The sequence below is a fragment of the Bos mutus genome, chromosome 8, assembly GCF_027580195.1.
Source record: "Bos mutus isolate GX-2022 chromosome 8, NWIPB_WYAK_1.1, whole genome shotgun sequence".
NCBI classification, from domain to species: domain Eukaryota; kingdom Metazoa; phylum Chordata; class Mammalia; order Artiodactyla; family Bovidae; genus Bos; species Bos mutus.
In genome coordinates this window covers 111,046,443-111,062,848 of record NC_091624.1, presented here as the reverse complement: position 1 = coordinate 111,062,848, position 16,406 = coordinate 111,046,443, and the positions used below count along the sequence as shown (strand labels likewise).

General features: G+C 38.5%; 1 protein-coding gene across 5 annotated transcripts in view; it reads left to right on the top strand.

Annotated features, from left to right (window-relative positions):
• Positions 1 to 16,406, top strand: part of MFSD14B (major facilitator superfamily domain containing 14B) — a 132,367-nt gene that overhangs the window by 94,553 nt on the left and 21,408 nt on the right. For all 5 annotated transcript variants that reach the window (XM_070376057.1, XM_070376056.1, XM_070376059.1 and 2 more), the window contains 2 exons: positions 10,752 to 10,879; positions 13,114 to 13,228. In XM_070376057.1, the coding sequence (XP_070232158.1) occupies positions 10,752 to 10,879; positions 13,114 to 13,228 (243 nt within the window). The remainder of the gene's footprint in view (positions 1 to 10,751; positions 10,880 to 13,113; positions 13,229 to 16,406) is intronic.

The window sequence follows — 16,406 nt, the reverse complement described above, 5'->3', positions numbered from 1 at the left end:
AAAAGTGTGAGCATTTTAAGAAATCTTGAATATATAGTACCACATTATCTCCTAGAGCAATTGTGCCATTTCACACACCCATCAGCAGTATGTATATCTGTTTCACCATGCTCTAATACAAGTATTACTTTTCAGATCTTTACCAGTTTGATAGCTTGAGAATGATGTCTCACTGTAATTTTATTTGTATTTCTTTAATTACAAATGAAGTTAGGTATTTTTACATTATTTGCTGGCTACTTTTATGAAGTGCCTTCAGATTCTTTATTTTTCTAGTAAAGATTGTTCAATTCTTAATGTTTCAATAATGAAATTTATTTTATGTTAATCCTCTCATTTTAATGATTATTAATTTAGTACCTGTTCTCTTAACAGTTATAAAGGGAAAAACTCATACTTAATCATACTTCTCAGGTTTTCAAAGTCCTACTCAAAAATTTTTTCACTAGCAATTTTTATCTTTATGAAATTGAAATATATGGCAGACATTGTTATATGACTAGCAGTAAGTTGTGTTAGAGTTCTCCAGAGAAATAAGACCAATGGAATATTTGTATAAAGAGGCTTACTTTAAGGAATTGGCTCACATGATTTTGGGGCTAGCAAATCTGAAATATGTAGGGTAGGGCTGGAAATTTGGCCAGAGTTGATGCTACAGTCCTAAGGCAGAATTTTTTCCTCTGGAAACCTCAGATTTTCCTCTTAAGGCCTTCAACTGACTTAAATGAGACTCCCATATTATTGAGGGTACTACCCTTTACTTTGGCTACCCTGGTGGCTGGCTCATTGGTAAAAAATTTGTCTGCCAATGCAGGAGACATGGGTTCAATCCCTGGATTGGGAAGAGCCCCTGGAGAAGGAAATGGCAACCCATTCCAGTATTCTTACCTGGGAAGTCCCATGGATAGAGGAACCTGGCGGGTTATAGTCCATTGGGTCACAAAGAGTTGCACATGACTTAGCAACTAAACAACAAAAATACCCTTTAAAGCCAGTTAATTGTAGATTTTAGATGATATCTACAAATTAGCTTCATGGCAACACCCAAGCTAGTGTTTGACTAAATAACTGGGTACTATAGCCTAGCCAAACTGACACATAAAACTAACCACTAAAGTAGTTTTGACTACACTTCATTGGAAGTATAACCAGGCTGAGATGCTGTGGTTTGACTTAGTAGATGAAGTCAAGTTATTACTGCTGGATTTAACATGACCAGATGGAGTGACGAATAATATTCTTCATGAAAAGAGTTGGTCTGATTGCCCAGTGTCTACCTTGAAACTTCTTGAAGCTTTCTTCTTTAGCTTATTTTATACTTATTAAAAAGCTAGATACTTTCATCAGTGTCCCAAACTAACTAAAACTAAGTGGGCTGGATGTCCAGGATTGGTTTATAGCTGGGTCAATCAGTATGAAGAAAGTGCCTCTAAAGCATGCTGCTTTATTCTTGTCTGGCTTTAACATCACAGCAAGAGGTTGAAAGAGGGGGAAAGTGGAAGACCCAGCAATCCATCCCAGGGCTTGGCCACAGGGATTCACATGGAGTGCTTCTTCTCAGTCTAGACTGGATGGTTAAGTCTGATCAAGGAGATGGTCATGTAGATCCTCTGCCTGAACACTCATACAGGGACATTTAATATGTCAAGAGTTTATCTGAGCCTAGGAATTACTGCTGAACTGTCTCATCCTGCTATTTAATGAATTAAATCATCAACCAGTGCATAGCACAAACAAACAGAGAAATTGTTGACTGATGTCTCTAAGAATTAAAAAAATAAAAAACAAGATACTTTTAAAGTCCCCTTTTAGCTACTCTTGAGTATTACTAAGTTCAGAAGTGTTTTTCATACACACACATGCACAATAATCTTGCTTCCTTAATTTGGACAGGAAGTTGGATAAAAACTATCCTTTTAATTATCTGTAAACAAAATTGTAAAGCAACCTACTTGAGAGAGGTGAGTTCATAAATTTTAAATATTGTTTTATAACAGACTGGTAATTTATACATTTATTGAAATGTGCTTAAGAGAATTCACAAGTAGGTAAAGTCTAGTACTTTGTGTGCTTCAGGACAGAGACACTAAAATATGAGTAAGAAAAATAGTGTGATAATTGATTTGAATTATGGGCCGGGTTAATCTCAGGTCTTAGAGCCACCTCAGCCTGAGCTGAATCCTGGTTCTGCTTATGAGCCCTGAGCCTTAGACTAGTTACTTACCCTAGTAGTATACCCATCTCATAGGGTAAGACATTTGTGTGAAAGGCATAGAACAGATTGGCATATAGATGTGCTGTTATTTTTTCTTGGAATCAATTTGAAGTAATGGCCCTATTACTTCTAAGATAAGGGAAAACCTGTGAAAACAGTCTGTTTCTTTATATTTTAATTAAAATTTTGTTTCAGTGAATCTTCCCTATATCCATCTCCTTTTCTCCCTCAATCAAAAGAAAGCATTTCAGCCCTCTTGCCCACATTGGTCTCTCCCAGAAGTTTCAGGATTACTAGCTGTTCTTAGACCTTCCTCGTGCTTTTCAAATCACCTTTCCTGGACTTTAGTCTGTCATGTTTGTCATTTGTCCTATAAAACTGATTGTTGTGCTTCCTGGGAAGAAAAGCTGTGTATTGTGTAGGGTATAATGTGTCCTAGGTCTGAAAGGTGATCCTTGTTTTAGTACTATCTTTTATGTGAAAAATTTGCATTTGTCAGTTATATAAATAAAAACAGTCCCATCAGTGTGAAAATTTCTCTTTGATCTCCTTTTAAAAAATGAAAGAGATGAAAGTCATTATTAGTAAAATACTGTATGAAAAATCAAAGTGAATGAATATAATTTTGGGGTAATCTATGTCTGTATGTTGTACATCCTTGTGGCTTACAAAGGATGTCATAAGATGTGAACTTTTTCATTGAAAAATTAAAGTTTTCAGAAGCAGTTAAATGACTATATCTTATTTTTCATGGGTACCATTTTTCTCTCATACTGTGTTGCAGAGTTAATTAAAATATTTGAAGGAAAACAAAACAAAAAAATGTTTTAGTTTTAAAACTTTTTAACGATATTGACACATTTATTTAGTCAAATATTTGTCAGCTGCTTTTGTTAAGGAAAGCGTATGCTTAATACTTTTATGATAGCTGTATAAAGTATAAAATTTATGTATTTTTGCTTCGAGTTGTAATTGCCATTCTTTGTATGCTTTAAAAAGTTTATTAAATAATTGCATTTAATTCAACAATAAGCTTTAATTGCTATTTTGTCAAATAAGAGCTTGTAAGGCCATGTCTACCATTATGGCAGAAAGAGAAGAGGAACTAAAGACTCTTTTGATGCAAATGAAAGAGGAGAGTGAAAAAGCTGGCTAAAAGCTCAACATTCAGAAAATTAAGATCATGGCATCTGGTCCCATCACTTCATGGCAAATAAATGGAGAAATAATGGAAACAGTGAGAGACTTTCTTTTCTTGGGCTCCAAAATTACTGCAGATGGTGAATGCAGCCATGAAATTAAAAGATTCTTGGTCCTTGGAAGAAAAGCTATGACCAACCTAGACAGCATATTAAAAAGCAGAGACATCACTCTGCCAACAAAGGTCCATCTAGTCAAAGCTATGGTTTTTCCAGTAATTATGTATGGATGTGAGAGTTGGACTATAAAGAAAGCTGAGTTCTGAATAACTGATGCTTTTGAACTGTGGTGTTGGAGAAGACTCTTGAGAGTCCCTTGGACTGCAAGAAGATCAAACCAGTCAGTCCTAAAGGAAATCAGTCCTGAATATTTATTGGAAGGACTGATGCTGAAGCTGAAATTCCAATACTTTGGCCACCTGATGCAAAGAACTGACTCACTGGAAAAGACCCTGAAAGATTGAAGGCAGCAGTCAGGAGAAGGGGATGACAAAGGATGAAATGGTTGGATGGCATCACCAACTTGGTGGATGTGGTTTGAGCAAGCAGTGGGAGTTGGTGATGGACACAGAAGCCTGGAGTGCTGCAGTCCAGAGGGTCACAAAGAGTCAGACACATCTGAGCAACTGAAGTGAACTGAAGGCCATGTTAGCATTGCTGACCAGTTAATTATGCCACCTTAAAAATCTACTGGACTGGGAAGCTAATTTACAAAACTGACATAGTAATTCTTGGTCCACACTGGACTCCTCCACACCATGTTTTATCCAGTAGTCACTGGACCCTGATAGCATGGCTTAGTACATTCAGCCCTTGTTACTTCCAGATTTCATATGTGCAAAATCTGCCTACTCTGCAACCTCTGAGTCAGTACAGTGCTTTCATGTTCATGCATGTGTGGCATGAGGAGGGAGTCTGAGTTGCCCAGCTGCATGTTTCCAGCTGAGGTTGGACAAAGGACACTTTTTGTTTCAGGTCTCATACTGTGAGCATGTCCATTTTGCACTATGCATCTTGCATTTTTGTTCCTTTTGTTGACAATTTCTCTGTTTAAAATCACCTCAAGTGTAGTGCCAAAGTGTTGTTAAGTGTTTCTAAGTGTAGGGGGGTGTTGATATACATTATGGAGAAAATACTGTGTTAGATAAGCCTCATTGAGACATGAATCATAGTGCTGATGGCTGAGACATCAGTGTTAATAAATCAGCAGTCTACATATTAAATAAGTCATCTTTAAAGAGAAATATACATAAACCAAGGTTATATATTGATCAGTTAATTAAAATATGTGACCAGAGAATGGTAGGAATACAAGCTTGTGTTTCCTCTACAACAGCAGTTCCAGATTCTCTTAATTTGGTGTTCCTGGAAAACTTACAGAACATAACCAGTGTAGATAATAAGATAATGAAAGCCAACTATATTTATGCTAAAGGCTAAGATTTTGATGTCACTCTGGTGTTGTTGTTGTTGTTGTTGTTGTTGTTTGCCCATGCTTTGTGGCATGTGGTATCTTAGTTCCCAGACCAGGGATCAAACCTGTGCCCCCTGCATTTGTAGTGTGGCATCTTAACCACTGGACCACCAGGGAAGTCCCAGTCTGGTTTTAGTCTTTAAATATTTTCTCATTTGCAAATCGTGCTTTTCCTCTTTAGGACTGCTGCAGTACTTGCCTAATCAAGGTACAGATATCCTTCTCAATCTACTATTCTAATAATGTGGCATGATAAGATCTAGGACTAGATTGGGTGGTGAAGAAGTAATTCTGAAACAGAAGAAAGTCTTTGATTTTTGAGAAATACAAGTTTTCCCAAGAGGCAAGTATTTTATTAGATTGTATTTCAGCATCATAATAAATGTAGGTTCTCCCAGAGGCTATTTTGAGTATCTATTGTCACCGAGAATTATTTTTAAAAAATAATTATTTAAGATGACACCACCCTTATGGCAGAAAGTGAAGACGAACTCAAAAGCCTCTTGATGAAAGTGAAAGAGGAAAGTGAAAAAGTTGGCTTAAAGCTCAACATTCAGAAAACGAAGATCATGGCATCTGGTCCCATCACTTCATGGCAAATAGATAAGGAAACAGTGGAAACAGTGTCAGACTTTATTTTTGGGGGCTCCAAAATCACTGCAGGTGGTGACTGCAGCCATGAAATTAAAAGACGCTTACTCCTTGGAAGGAAAGTTATGACTAGCCTAGGTAGCATATTCAAAAGCAGAGACGTTACTTTGCCAACAAAGGTCCATCTAGTCAAGGCTATGGTTTTTCCTGTGGTCATGTATGGATGTGAGAGTTGGACTGTGAAGAAAGCTGAGTGCCGAAGAATTGATGCTTTTGAACTGTGGTGTTGGAGAAGACTCTTGAGAGTCCTTTGGACTGCAAGGAGATCCAACCAGTCCATTCTAAAGGAGATCAGCCCTGGGTGTTCTTTGGAAGGAATGATGCTAAAGCTGAAACTCCAGTACTTTGGCCACCTCATGCGAAGAGTTGACTCATTGGAAAAGACTCTGATGCTGGGAGGGATTAGGGGCAGGAGGAAAAGGGGACGACAGATGATGAGATGGCTGGATGGCATCACTGACTCGATAGACATGAGTCTGGGTGAACTCCGGGAGTTGGTGATGGACAGGGAGGCCTGGCGTGCTGCGATTCATGGGGTCACGAAGAGTCAGACACGACTGAGTGACTGAACTGAACTGAGTGATCTTTTAATGATTTAATAATTGAAAGATTGAGGTCAGGAGGAGAAGGGGGTGACAGGATAAGATAGTTGAATGGCATCATCTTTTCAATGAACATGAGTTTGAGCAAACTCTGGGAGATGATGTAAAACAGGGGAGCCTGGTGGGCTGCAGTCCATGGGGTCACAAAGAGTCAGACACGACTGAGCAACTGAACAACAATTGTCACTGAGCATTATTTTAAAATAATATTTACTTAATGAATAGATTAAATTACAATTGAAATCCAGAATCTAGATAATAGTATCTTTTTTTTTTTTTTAGAAACTGCATCATTTTAAATAAAACTTTAATTCTTGGCCTTCTCATGTCCTTTGTTTTAATGACATGCATTCCATATTTTATTGTATGAAATCTAAAATCAGAACTGTCCAAAAAATTTTCCAGGGTTCTTTGTGTTCAGATTTTGTTACTGTTTTTATGGTGCTTCTTATTTCTATTCTTTTGTCCTCTTAAATTTATTTCCATGTTTTTCTTGACCAGTTCTATACTACCCAAGACCTCAGGTATTTGATATTTTTAGAAAATTTTAAAGCAATGTAAAAGATTTTCTTTTCTAAATTTATAAAACTGATGTTGCAGGTCGTGAATTTCAGCCCTGCTTCTGCAGTTGTTTGGCTCTTAAAAAGATCGTTTAACTCTTTTGATGCAAAAACAGACCAAATGCTGGAAATCCAATGTGTCTTATAAATTGCAGGGTTTGATGCCTTGTTGTTCAGTCCCTCAGTCTTGTCCAACTCTTTGCAATCCCATGGACTGCAGCATTCCAGGCTTCCCTGTCTATCAGCATCTCCCTGAGCTTTCTCAAACTCATGTCCAGTCGGGGTCCAGCCCCGGTGGATCCAGGGAATTCGAAGTGGGGACGGCGTTGGCGAGGATCAGGAAACAATTGCTTAATTAAACGTTAATTAAGGATATAAAGAGTGGTTAAATAAGGATAGCTCAGTGAGGAAATTCAGTGGAGAAAAGAGGCTGAATACTTGGTTTACGTGGAAAGCTAATAAAATTCCAAAATAAGGAATTTACGTCACCTACGTAGGCCGCAGGCATCCTCCCGTTCTCCTGAAGAAGAGGAGACACTAAGGCCTCCCTGGCCAGATCTTAGAAGCCCAGGCATAATTAGTAGGCTTGTCGAGCCTCCACGCTCAAGATGGAAATTCAGCCGAAAAGTGAGAGAAAGAACGACATGGGGAGACCAAGTTTCGGTGAACAAGGCCCGCACTTTATTTTCCAAAGTAGTTTTTATACCTTAAGTTGTGCATAGAGGATAATGGGGAAGTAGGGTCAGCAGTAAGCCAGGCTTTCTTCCTGCAAACTTATCATATGCAAAAGTTTAGGTGATTTACATCATCTTCTGGCCCGGAGGCTGTCAACATTTTAAGATCCTTTTTTCAGAAAACATTTTTCTCTAAAGGTGATTATTCTAAAGTCAGGCACCACCCTCCGAAAGCATTAGATAAAGTTGCATTCCTATAGGGCAAAAGTGTGGTGGGCTATAACAAGAAAAAGAATTAACTCAAGGGTCCAAGTTTACAAACATTAAAGCTACTACTTACATTCCTATACACCAATTATATTAATCAATACACTGCCAGGGACACAGTAGGTAAGGGATATGGAAACTTAGCAGCAAACATTGGCCCAACAAGTGAAAAACCCTTCACCAATACAATTTCTAATCAATCTTTTAACTGCTCAAAGTAATCTGTATTTAGACAGTTTAGAACATCTCATGCCTCTCATGGTTGGGAGTCTGTGAACAATCACATGTGGCCAGAAGAACCTTCAGGCAGGCTAGAGGACTTCCAAAGGAGTTTGTAGGTTGAAACACTCTTATCACACCCAGGAACTTTATTAACTGGAGCTGTAAGTTAACTCTTTTTCAGAGAGAGGTGGTAGAGGACAGCCCTCTGTAAAGTCAGAGATGTAGGTGAGAGCACAAAGCAGTAAAGTAGGCAGACTCTGGTTTTGGGGGTAGATGCTCGAGAATTTCCAGGGGGACTCCTGAGGCTCGATCCCGCCTTTGTGTATGCCGAGCCTCCTTCCTCCTGACCTTTGCCACGGGCGGAGTTCCTCACGCTGGCTCCCGGCACATTGAGTCAGTGGTATCATCCAACTGTCTAGTCCTCTGCCATCCCCTTCTCCTCCCACCTTCAATCTTTCCCAGCATCAGGGTCTTTTCTAATGAGTCAGCTCTTCCCATCAGGTGGCCAAAGTATTGGAGCTTCAGCTTCAGCATCAGTTCCTCCATTGAATATTCAGGATTGATTTCCTTTAGGATTGATTGGTTTGATCTCCTTGCAGTCCAAGGGACTCTCAAGAGTCTTCTCCAACACCACGGTTCAAAAGCATCAGTTCTTCAGCGCTCAGCCTTCTTCACAGTTCTTCAACTCTCACATCCATACATGACTACTGGAAAAACCATAGCTTTGACTGTAAGGACCTTTGTTGGCAAAGTAATGTCTCTGCTTTTTAATATGCTGTCTAGTTTTGTCATAGCTTTTCTTCCAAGGATAGGCATAGATTAATATTTTATTTCAGAGGAGTCAGAGGAGTCCAATGCTTTTCTCCTAAGCTTACCTCCCCTCCACTTAGTCTTAGTCTTACCTCCCCTTGCTTCAGTTTACCCATCTCCTGGTCCATTGTCTCTGGGTTTACTAGTGGCTGATAGGGGATTAGAATCCTGTTCTTTCTCTTCTCAGCCTTAGAAACATGAGTTGATTGCCTCATAAAAGTTCTCTTCAGCTTACCAAACCTCTTTGCAAGCCTTTATCACCAGACTGTATGGTAGGTACCAAGGGTACAGAGATGAAAGAAAATCGTTTCTCTGACCTTAATCTCAATTTCTAATCTAATAAAGAAGATAGACAAATAACAAGTAATTTGTAATAGAGTATTATAGTTATAATAGAAGAGATATGTGCCAGGGTGGGGATAGGAGTTATTTGTTTTGCACCCCTCAGAAACCAATGTGATTAATTCTATTTGAGTAGCTAAGAAAATAGAGGAAGAGGTACTCCTGGCCCAGAGTTGAAAAGAATGACTAGTAGTTTACCAGGTCCAAGTGTGGAAAATGCCTACAAGCACAACAAGGGCTTTGCAAATGCCCGTTTGCACAAAGGAATGTAGTATGTTGAGAAAACTAAGAAATATTGCATATAGCCAAAGCATAGGATGCATGCTAGGTACTAGATTTTGGAGGGTTCTATCTGTAGGCTGTGCTGAAGATTTTTTCTTTAATGTACTATGAAAATTCAGATATACAAAAGGAGAGAATAAGATAATAAACTTACCCATGTACTCATCACCATCAGCATCTCCCTGCTCTTATCTATCTTGGTTTTCCACCACTCATTTTTAATTTTAGTATTTAAAAGCAGAGTTCAGACACTTGATTTCAATTCTGCACAGTTGAGATTTTAAACAAGGGATCAAAGAACTGAAGTCTGCAGCTCATCAAGGTTTCTCTTGGGGTTATGTGGAGGACAGATTGAAAGGAAGTAGAACCAGGGGCAGGGAACAGTTAGAAGATTATTTTATTTAAATCCAGGCAAGAAATGTTGAAATGCATCACAGCGGGGGATAGACCAAGAGAAGTCATTATAAGAGAATGGTCTGGAAGATCACCATGGGGAATGAAGGAATGATGGGGAAGCTTTGGACAGCTTCTTAGCCAAGATGGGAAGTGTGGGTGTTTGGTCAGATTTATAGGGAACAGTGTTCATGTTAAATGTCCAAGTAGGAAAGTCCATTTGACTGTAGACACAGAACTCAGAAGAGAGATTGGAAAGCTGTTTATAAAGTAGGTGGTGGTGGCCATGCATATAGGCAGAGCATCTAAAGGAGGACAGTGGCACCAACAGTCTGAGAGGCAGGCCTGTGGCCACCTCAAAGGGCCCTGACATGAAAAAAGAAATTGATATGGAAGTGGTCAGCCAGCAGAGTGACTAGCAAATAATGAGGAAGTGATAAATGTGAGTTGTTTTTTTTTTACTTTCTTTGCTTACGTGTGATGGTGCTCTTGCCTCCCTTTAGCCTCAACTCTTGTGCAACTTTTCATTATCTCTGTCCTAAATTCATCAGACAAATAGAATCTACTTCTTTTATGGACATTTAGTATATGCACATTCATCCTGTTTATTCTTATTAGCTTACAAGCCCTTTGAGAGCAGAAGGTATGTATTCATCTGAGTGTCTTCATTTCACCACTTAATTCAGAGCTTTGCACATAATAGATATGCTGTATGTATTTATAAAATGAATTAAGTGTCTGGCTTCTTCCCATACCTTTGTTGTGTGTTCACATTAAGGGCCAGCTGTGAGTATATATATTTCATATCACCTCACTTTTCCAGTTTCACCCAGAAAACAAGCTTTTATCCTTTTCTTCCCTCTCAAATAGCATGCTTACAAATTTTGTTAGAATTAAAAGAAAAACAAAAAACAGGTTTTATTTAATGTTACAAATTATTCTGTTTCAGAGCCACTAAAATGAATTAGAGCATTTAGAAATTCATTTAGAAAATGAAAATTATAAGTAATTGGGGGAATCACATTATAAATTTGACCCTTGCTTCTGCTTTCTTCTCCAGGGTCTGCTCTCTTTTTTGAGTGCCCCACTCATAGGTGCACTGTCTGATGTGTGGGGAAGGAAGCCTTTTCTTCTTGGCACTGTCTTCTTCACCTGCTTCCCAATTCCACTGATGAGAATCAGTCCATGGTGAGTGACTAGGCCCTCCGTCACGACTGTCTGTTTGGGGTCACATATGGACAATACATCTACAGTGCACTTTTCAACCTTTGCAGAGCAGTTGTACCTGTATTATCATTTGAACTCTTTGCTAATACTGAAAACAAGTAGGCAGTTGCCATCATGCCCATTTTATAAATGAGGACATGAAATTAAGTCTAAGATAGTTACTTAGGTGAACAAATAAAATAAAAGATGTCTCTAAGGGCAGTTGTTTTTGTCATGAGGTAAGTTACATGATTGGGTCCCGGGAGGGGGCAGGCAGTCTGTACTCACTCAGTTGTGGCTCATTTGACTTTGCAGATGTGTTGTTTTTGTCAGCTCATGCAGCAATCCCCCAGGTTTTTGGCACCAGGGACCAGTTTCATGGAAGACAATTTTTCCACAGACAAGGAGGGGTGGTTGTGTGTTTCCGGTTGTAATGCAAGCAGTGGGGAGCCATGGGGAACAGCAGGTGAAGCTTCTCTTGCTCATTGGATGGCCCACTTCCTAACAGGCCACAGTCTGCTGCCTGGGGGTTGAGGACCCCTGTTCTAGGGCACTGACATGATCATAGTTTACATCAAAAGTCAAGAGTCCAACTTTCCTGATGGTCCAGTTGGAATTCTGTCTGCCAATGCACGGGACACGAGTTTGATCCCTGGCCCAGGAAGATTCCACATGCCACTGGGCAAGTAGGCCAGTGTGCCACAACTATTGAAGCCTGCGTGCCATAGAGCTGGTGCCCCACAATAAGCCACCGCAATGAGAAGCCCACCCACCACCACTCGTAAAAGCCTGCATCCAGCAACAAAGACCCAGTGCAGACAAAAATAAATTAATTTTTTAAAGGGGGGCAGGAGTCACTTTAGTGTGTACTGTATTATGTCCAGCAGCCTATTCTAAATCATAATGTGAATTTTAATTTGATCTTATTTTTTCATGATAAATAGGGAGAGAATAATTAGCATGTAATAACCAAAGTCATTTAGTTAATAAAAATGTGTTGAAATTTGTACCTGAGCTGTAACTTAGTTTTTCTGGAGCCCAAAGAATGATATTTTGGTCAGAATTCCTGTTGCTGAGATGCTGTTCCTATGTGAATAACACAGTTTAGAATGGAAGGGTCTTTTGTGTTTTGTTCATTTAGGGTTTAAATGCAACTGATAGATTTGGGGGATACTAAATGTGAATACTCTCATTTGGTTATCTGATAGGAATTTTATGTCAATATTTGTCATGTTCTAAATGTGTTGGGTACCTATAAGGAATCATTTTGGTTCCTACCAGATAGATTTTTTAAAAATATTTTTTGGTATTGATTCTTTCTGTTCAAGAACAAGTCCTGCTTTTCTGATGCATTAGGTTTTTTGTTTTTTCAATGTCCTCTCAATATCTTACAGTTTTTTTATTTAGAATCTTAAAATGATTTTACCTCTTCTCTTCCAGTTGTCATGCAGCTGCTTCTATTGCTTGTATTGACTAATGCATAAAATAAAAATTTTTTATTATTATTAAATAAAAGTAATGATTATGGACCTATCTTCCTTATGTATATGAAGGAAATTTTATGTTTTATCCTATTTTGTTTAGAGATTTTCTTTTTTAAAATCAAGGGAATATCAAGTTTTGATGCCATTAGTATCAGTGGAGATGATTTGAATTTTCTCCTTAAATCTATTACATGATTAATTATATTAATAGATTTCTAATATTGAAACATCATTACATCCTAGAATTAAAACACTACTTTTTGTTCTATGAGATTCTGTTGGCTAATATTTTAACTAGATTTTTGTTAAGCATATATTTTATATGGTAGAAATTTTTTTGTCTTATATTAATTTTTAAAATTCTTCCTGCTTTTGTGTATATGTATTTTTCTCAGCTAAAACTCAGAAATTTAGAAAGTTTTCATTTATGTTCTGGCTATCATTAAAACTAACTTTACTGCATACTCCTACTTTTTCACTTTTTTTAAACTGCATGTACTGACACCCCTTGAGCAATGACAGTATTGGTATGTTTCTACTTCCTCTCCATCTTGATTATAATTTTATTAGTTGTCCTTTATATCTTTAAATATACAGGTATTTTTACAATTTATATTTTGGTTTATAACCTTTACATGATATCTTTGATTTGATTATAAAAGTGTATATACACTACTACTCTCATGAATGCTTAAAATAATCTTTTTTTTTTTTTAAATAATCTTTTTATAGGTGGTATTTTGCAATGATTTCCATATCTGGAGTCTTCTCAGTCACGTTCTCTGTGATATTTGCCTATGTAGCTGATGTCACTCAGGAGCATGAGCGAAGTACTGCTTATGGATGGGTAAGATAATAGATTATGTTTTTTAACCAGAGAAATAATAAACATTCTACTAAAAATTTACTAGAAAGTGAGCTTTTATTAAAATAGTGTTAATTATGTAAAGAAAATCCAAAACAGTTGAAATAAAAAAGGAGACTTGTGAGAAACTAAAAATAGCAAGATAGAAATTGCTACGGATTTATCCTTTGGTTTTAGTGTTGGAAGATTGGCAGGATATGTGAGTTGTCACTTGCAAAGTTTTTCTAAATGTGGTCTGATTTGTTTCTTGTTAGCTGATCTCTTAAGGAACCATAAACAGTAAACAGTTGCTGCAATCATAGATCTCTGTGCACCTAATTAGAATTGGAGAGGTGACTGAACCTCAGTTATGTTGATTCATTGTCACTGTATTGCAGGTTATGTGACTAAGACACTTATTTGGAATGTAGTACTACAGAAAAAGGACTACATTCATTCAGTAAATAATTTTTGAGTCAATAACAAAAGTTATAGGAGAACTTTTTGGGATAATTGAATATTAGAAAGTCACTTCTAATTTTCTTGGGCAAGATACTGGCATTGTGATTATGTAGGAGAAGAAAGACCTATAAAAGATGGCAGTCTGAAGCCATTTAGGTCAGAATGTCACAACTCTGAGAAATACTTAAGTGGTTCAAGGGGGGAAAATGACAGGTGAGCATTTGTGGGCATGTGTTCAATGTGTGAACCTCTTGGGGTATGTGGGTATGAACAGGGAAAGTTTTCCCTTCTTCCCTTTTAGGTTCTTTGAGTTAAGGGAGTGAAAGTCGCTCAGTTGTGTCCAAGTCTTTGTGACACCATGGACTATACAGTCCATTGAATTCTCCAGGCCAGAGTACTGGAGTGGGATAACCTTTCCCTTCTCCAGGGGATCCTCCCAACCCAGGGATCAAACCCAGTTCTCCCGCATTGCAGGTGAATTCTTTACCAGCTGAGCCACAAGGGAAGAGTGAGCAAAATAATTAAATTGACATAAAGTTGGAGAGAACCTGGAGAAGAAAATGGCAACCCATTCCAGTATTATTACCTGGAGAAATCTGAGGAGCCTGGTGGGCTACAGTCCATGGGGTTGCAAGAGTGAGACACGACTTAACAACTAAAACCAAAGACAGATTAATAGGAGAAAAACAAATTTAATTTCATGTGTGTGGGAGTCTTACAAAGATGTGAGAGGCTCAAGGACTGTCAGCAGGTGAGGCTTATATACCATCCTGAGCTAAGGAGAAAGACTATAGGGGTCTGGGACTTCAAAGGGGAGGAAAATAATTCACAGGAAGATGAGGAGAGCAAATCAAATGTTTGCCATTACATGTAGGTAAGTCTTTCTAATATAAAAAGTTATCTTTAGTACTTAGTATCTTTATCATAGTATTATTAATATCTTTCTAATACAAAAGGTTATCTTTAGTATTTAGTATCTAATGTAAAAAGTTAACTTTAGTATTTACCAGTATTTCTTGGTATAGGTTAACTTTAGTATTTACCAGTATTTCTCCTTTCTAAGCTCTTTTAGGTTTTTATCAGCTAAGTTTAGTCCCTCAGTCCTGTCTGACTCTTAGACCCTATGGACTGCAGTGGGCTATTCTGGGAAAGGTAAAAAGCTTTGCCTGAGTCTCCTGGGTCATAATTGCCTTCTGCTTGAAAACTCAGCAGTGGCCACAGGACTGGAAAAGGTCAGTTTTTATTCCAGTCCCAAAGAAAGGCAATGCCAAAGAATGCTCAAACTACCACACAGTTGCACTCATCTCACATGCTAGTAAAGTAATGCTCAAAATTCTCCAAGCCAGGCTTCAGCAATACGTGAACTGTGAACTTCCTGATGTTGAAGCTGGTTTTAGAAAGGCAGAGGAACCAGAGATCAAATTGCCAACATCTGCTGGATCATGGAAAAAGCAAGAGAGTTCCAGAAAAACATCTATTTCTGCTTTATTGACTATGCCAAAGCCTTTGACTGTGTGGATCACAATAAACTGTGGAAAATTCTGAAAGAGATAGGAATACCAGACCACCTCATCTGCCTCTTGAGAAATTTGTATGCAGGTCAGGAAGCAACAGTTAGAACTGGACATGGAACAACAGACTGGTTCCAGATAGGAAAAGGGGTATGTCAAGGCTGTATATTGTCACCCTGCTTATTTAATTTCTATGCAGAGTACATCATGAGAAACGCTGGGCTGGAAGATGCACAAGCTGGAATCAAGATTGCTGGGAGAAATATCAATAACTTCAGATATGCAGATGACACCACCCTTATGGCAGAAAGTGAAGAGGAAATAAAAAGCCTCTTGATGAAAGTGAAAGTGGAGAGTGAAAAAGTTGGCTTAAAGCTCAACATTCAGAAAACAAAGATCATGGCATCCGGTCCCATCACTTCATGGGAAATAGATGGGGAAACAGTGGAAACAGTGTCAGACTTTATCTTTCTGGGCTCCAAAATCACTGCAGATGGTGACTGCAGCCATGAAATTAAAAGACGCTTACTCCTTGGAAGGAAAGTTATAACCAACCTAGACAGCATATTCAAAAGCAGAGACATTACTTTGCCAACAAAGGTTCATCTAATCAAGGCTATGGTTTTTCCTGTGGTCATGTATGGATGTGAGAGCTGGACTGTGAAGAAGGCTGAGTGCCGAAGAATTAATGCTTTTGAACTGTGGTGTTGGAGAAGACTCTTGAGAGTCCGTTGGACTGCAAGGAGATCCAAGCAGTCCATTCTGAAGATCAGCCCTGGGATTTTTTTGGAAGGAATGATGCTAAAGCTGAAACTCCAGTACTTTGGCCACCTCGTGCCAAGAGTTGACTCATTGGAAAAGACTCTGATGCTGGGAGGGATTGGGGGCAGGAGGAGAAGGGAACGACAGAGGATGAGATGGTTGGATGACATCACTGACTCAATGGACGTGAGTCTGAGTGAACTCCGGGAGTTGGTGATGGACAGGGAGGCCCGGTGTACTGCGATTCATGGGGTCGCAAAGAGTCGGACACAACTGAGCGACTGAACTGAACTGAAACAATCCACATCCCAAAGTGGCACATTTTGGGGTAGCTTATTTTGCTCCCCTTTAGTGTACATTTTGTTCTTCTTTTAAGTCTCTCTGTTTGAAATGTGTATAGTAAGAAGATGGAAGAGGAAAGGTAACGTGACTGGATTGTTTAATGG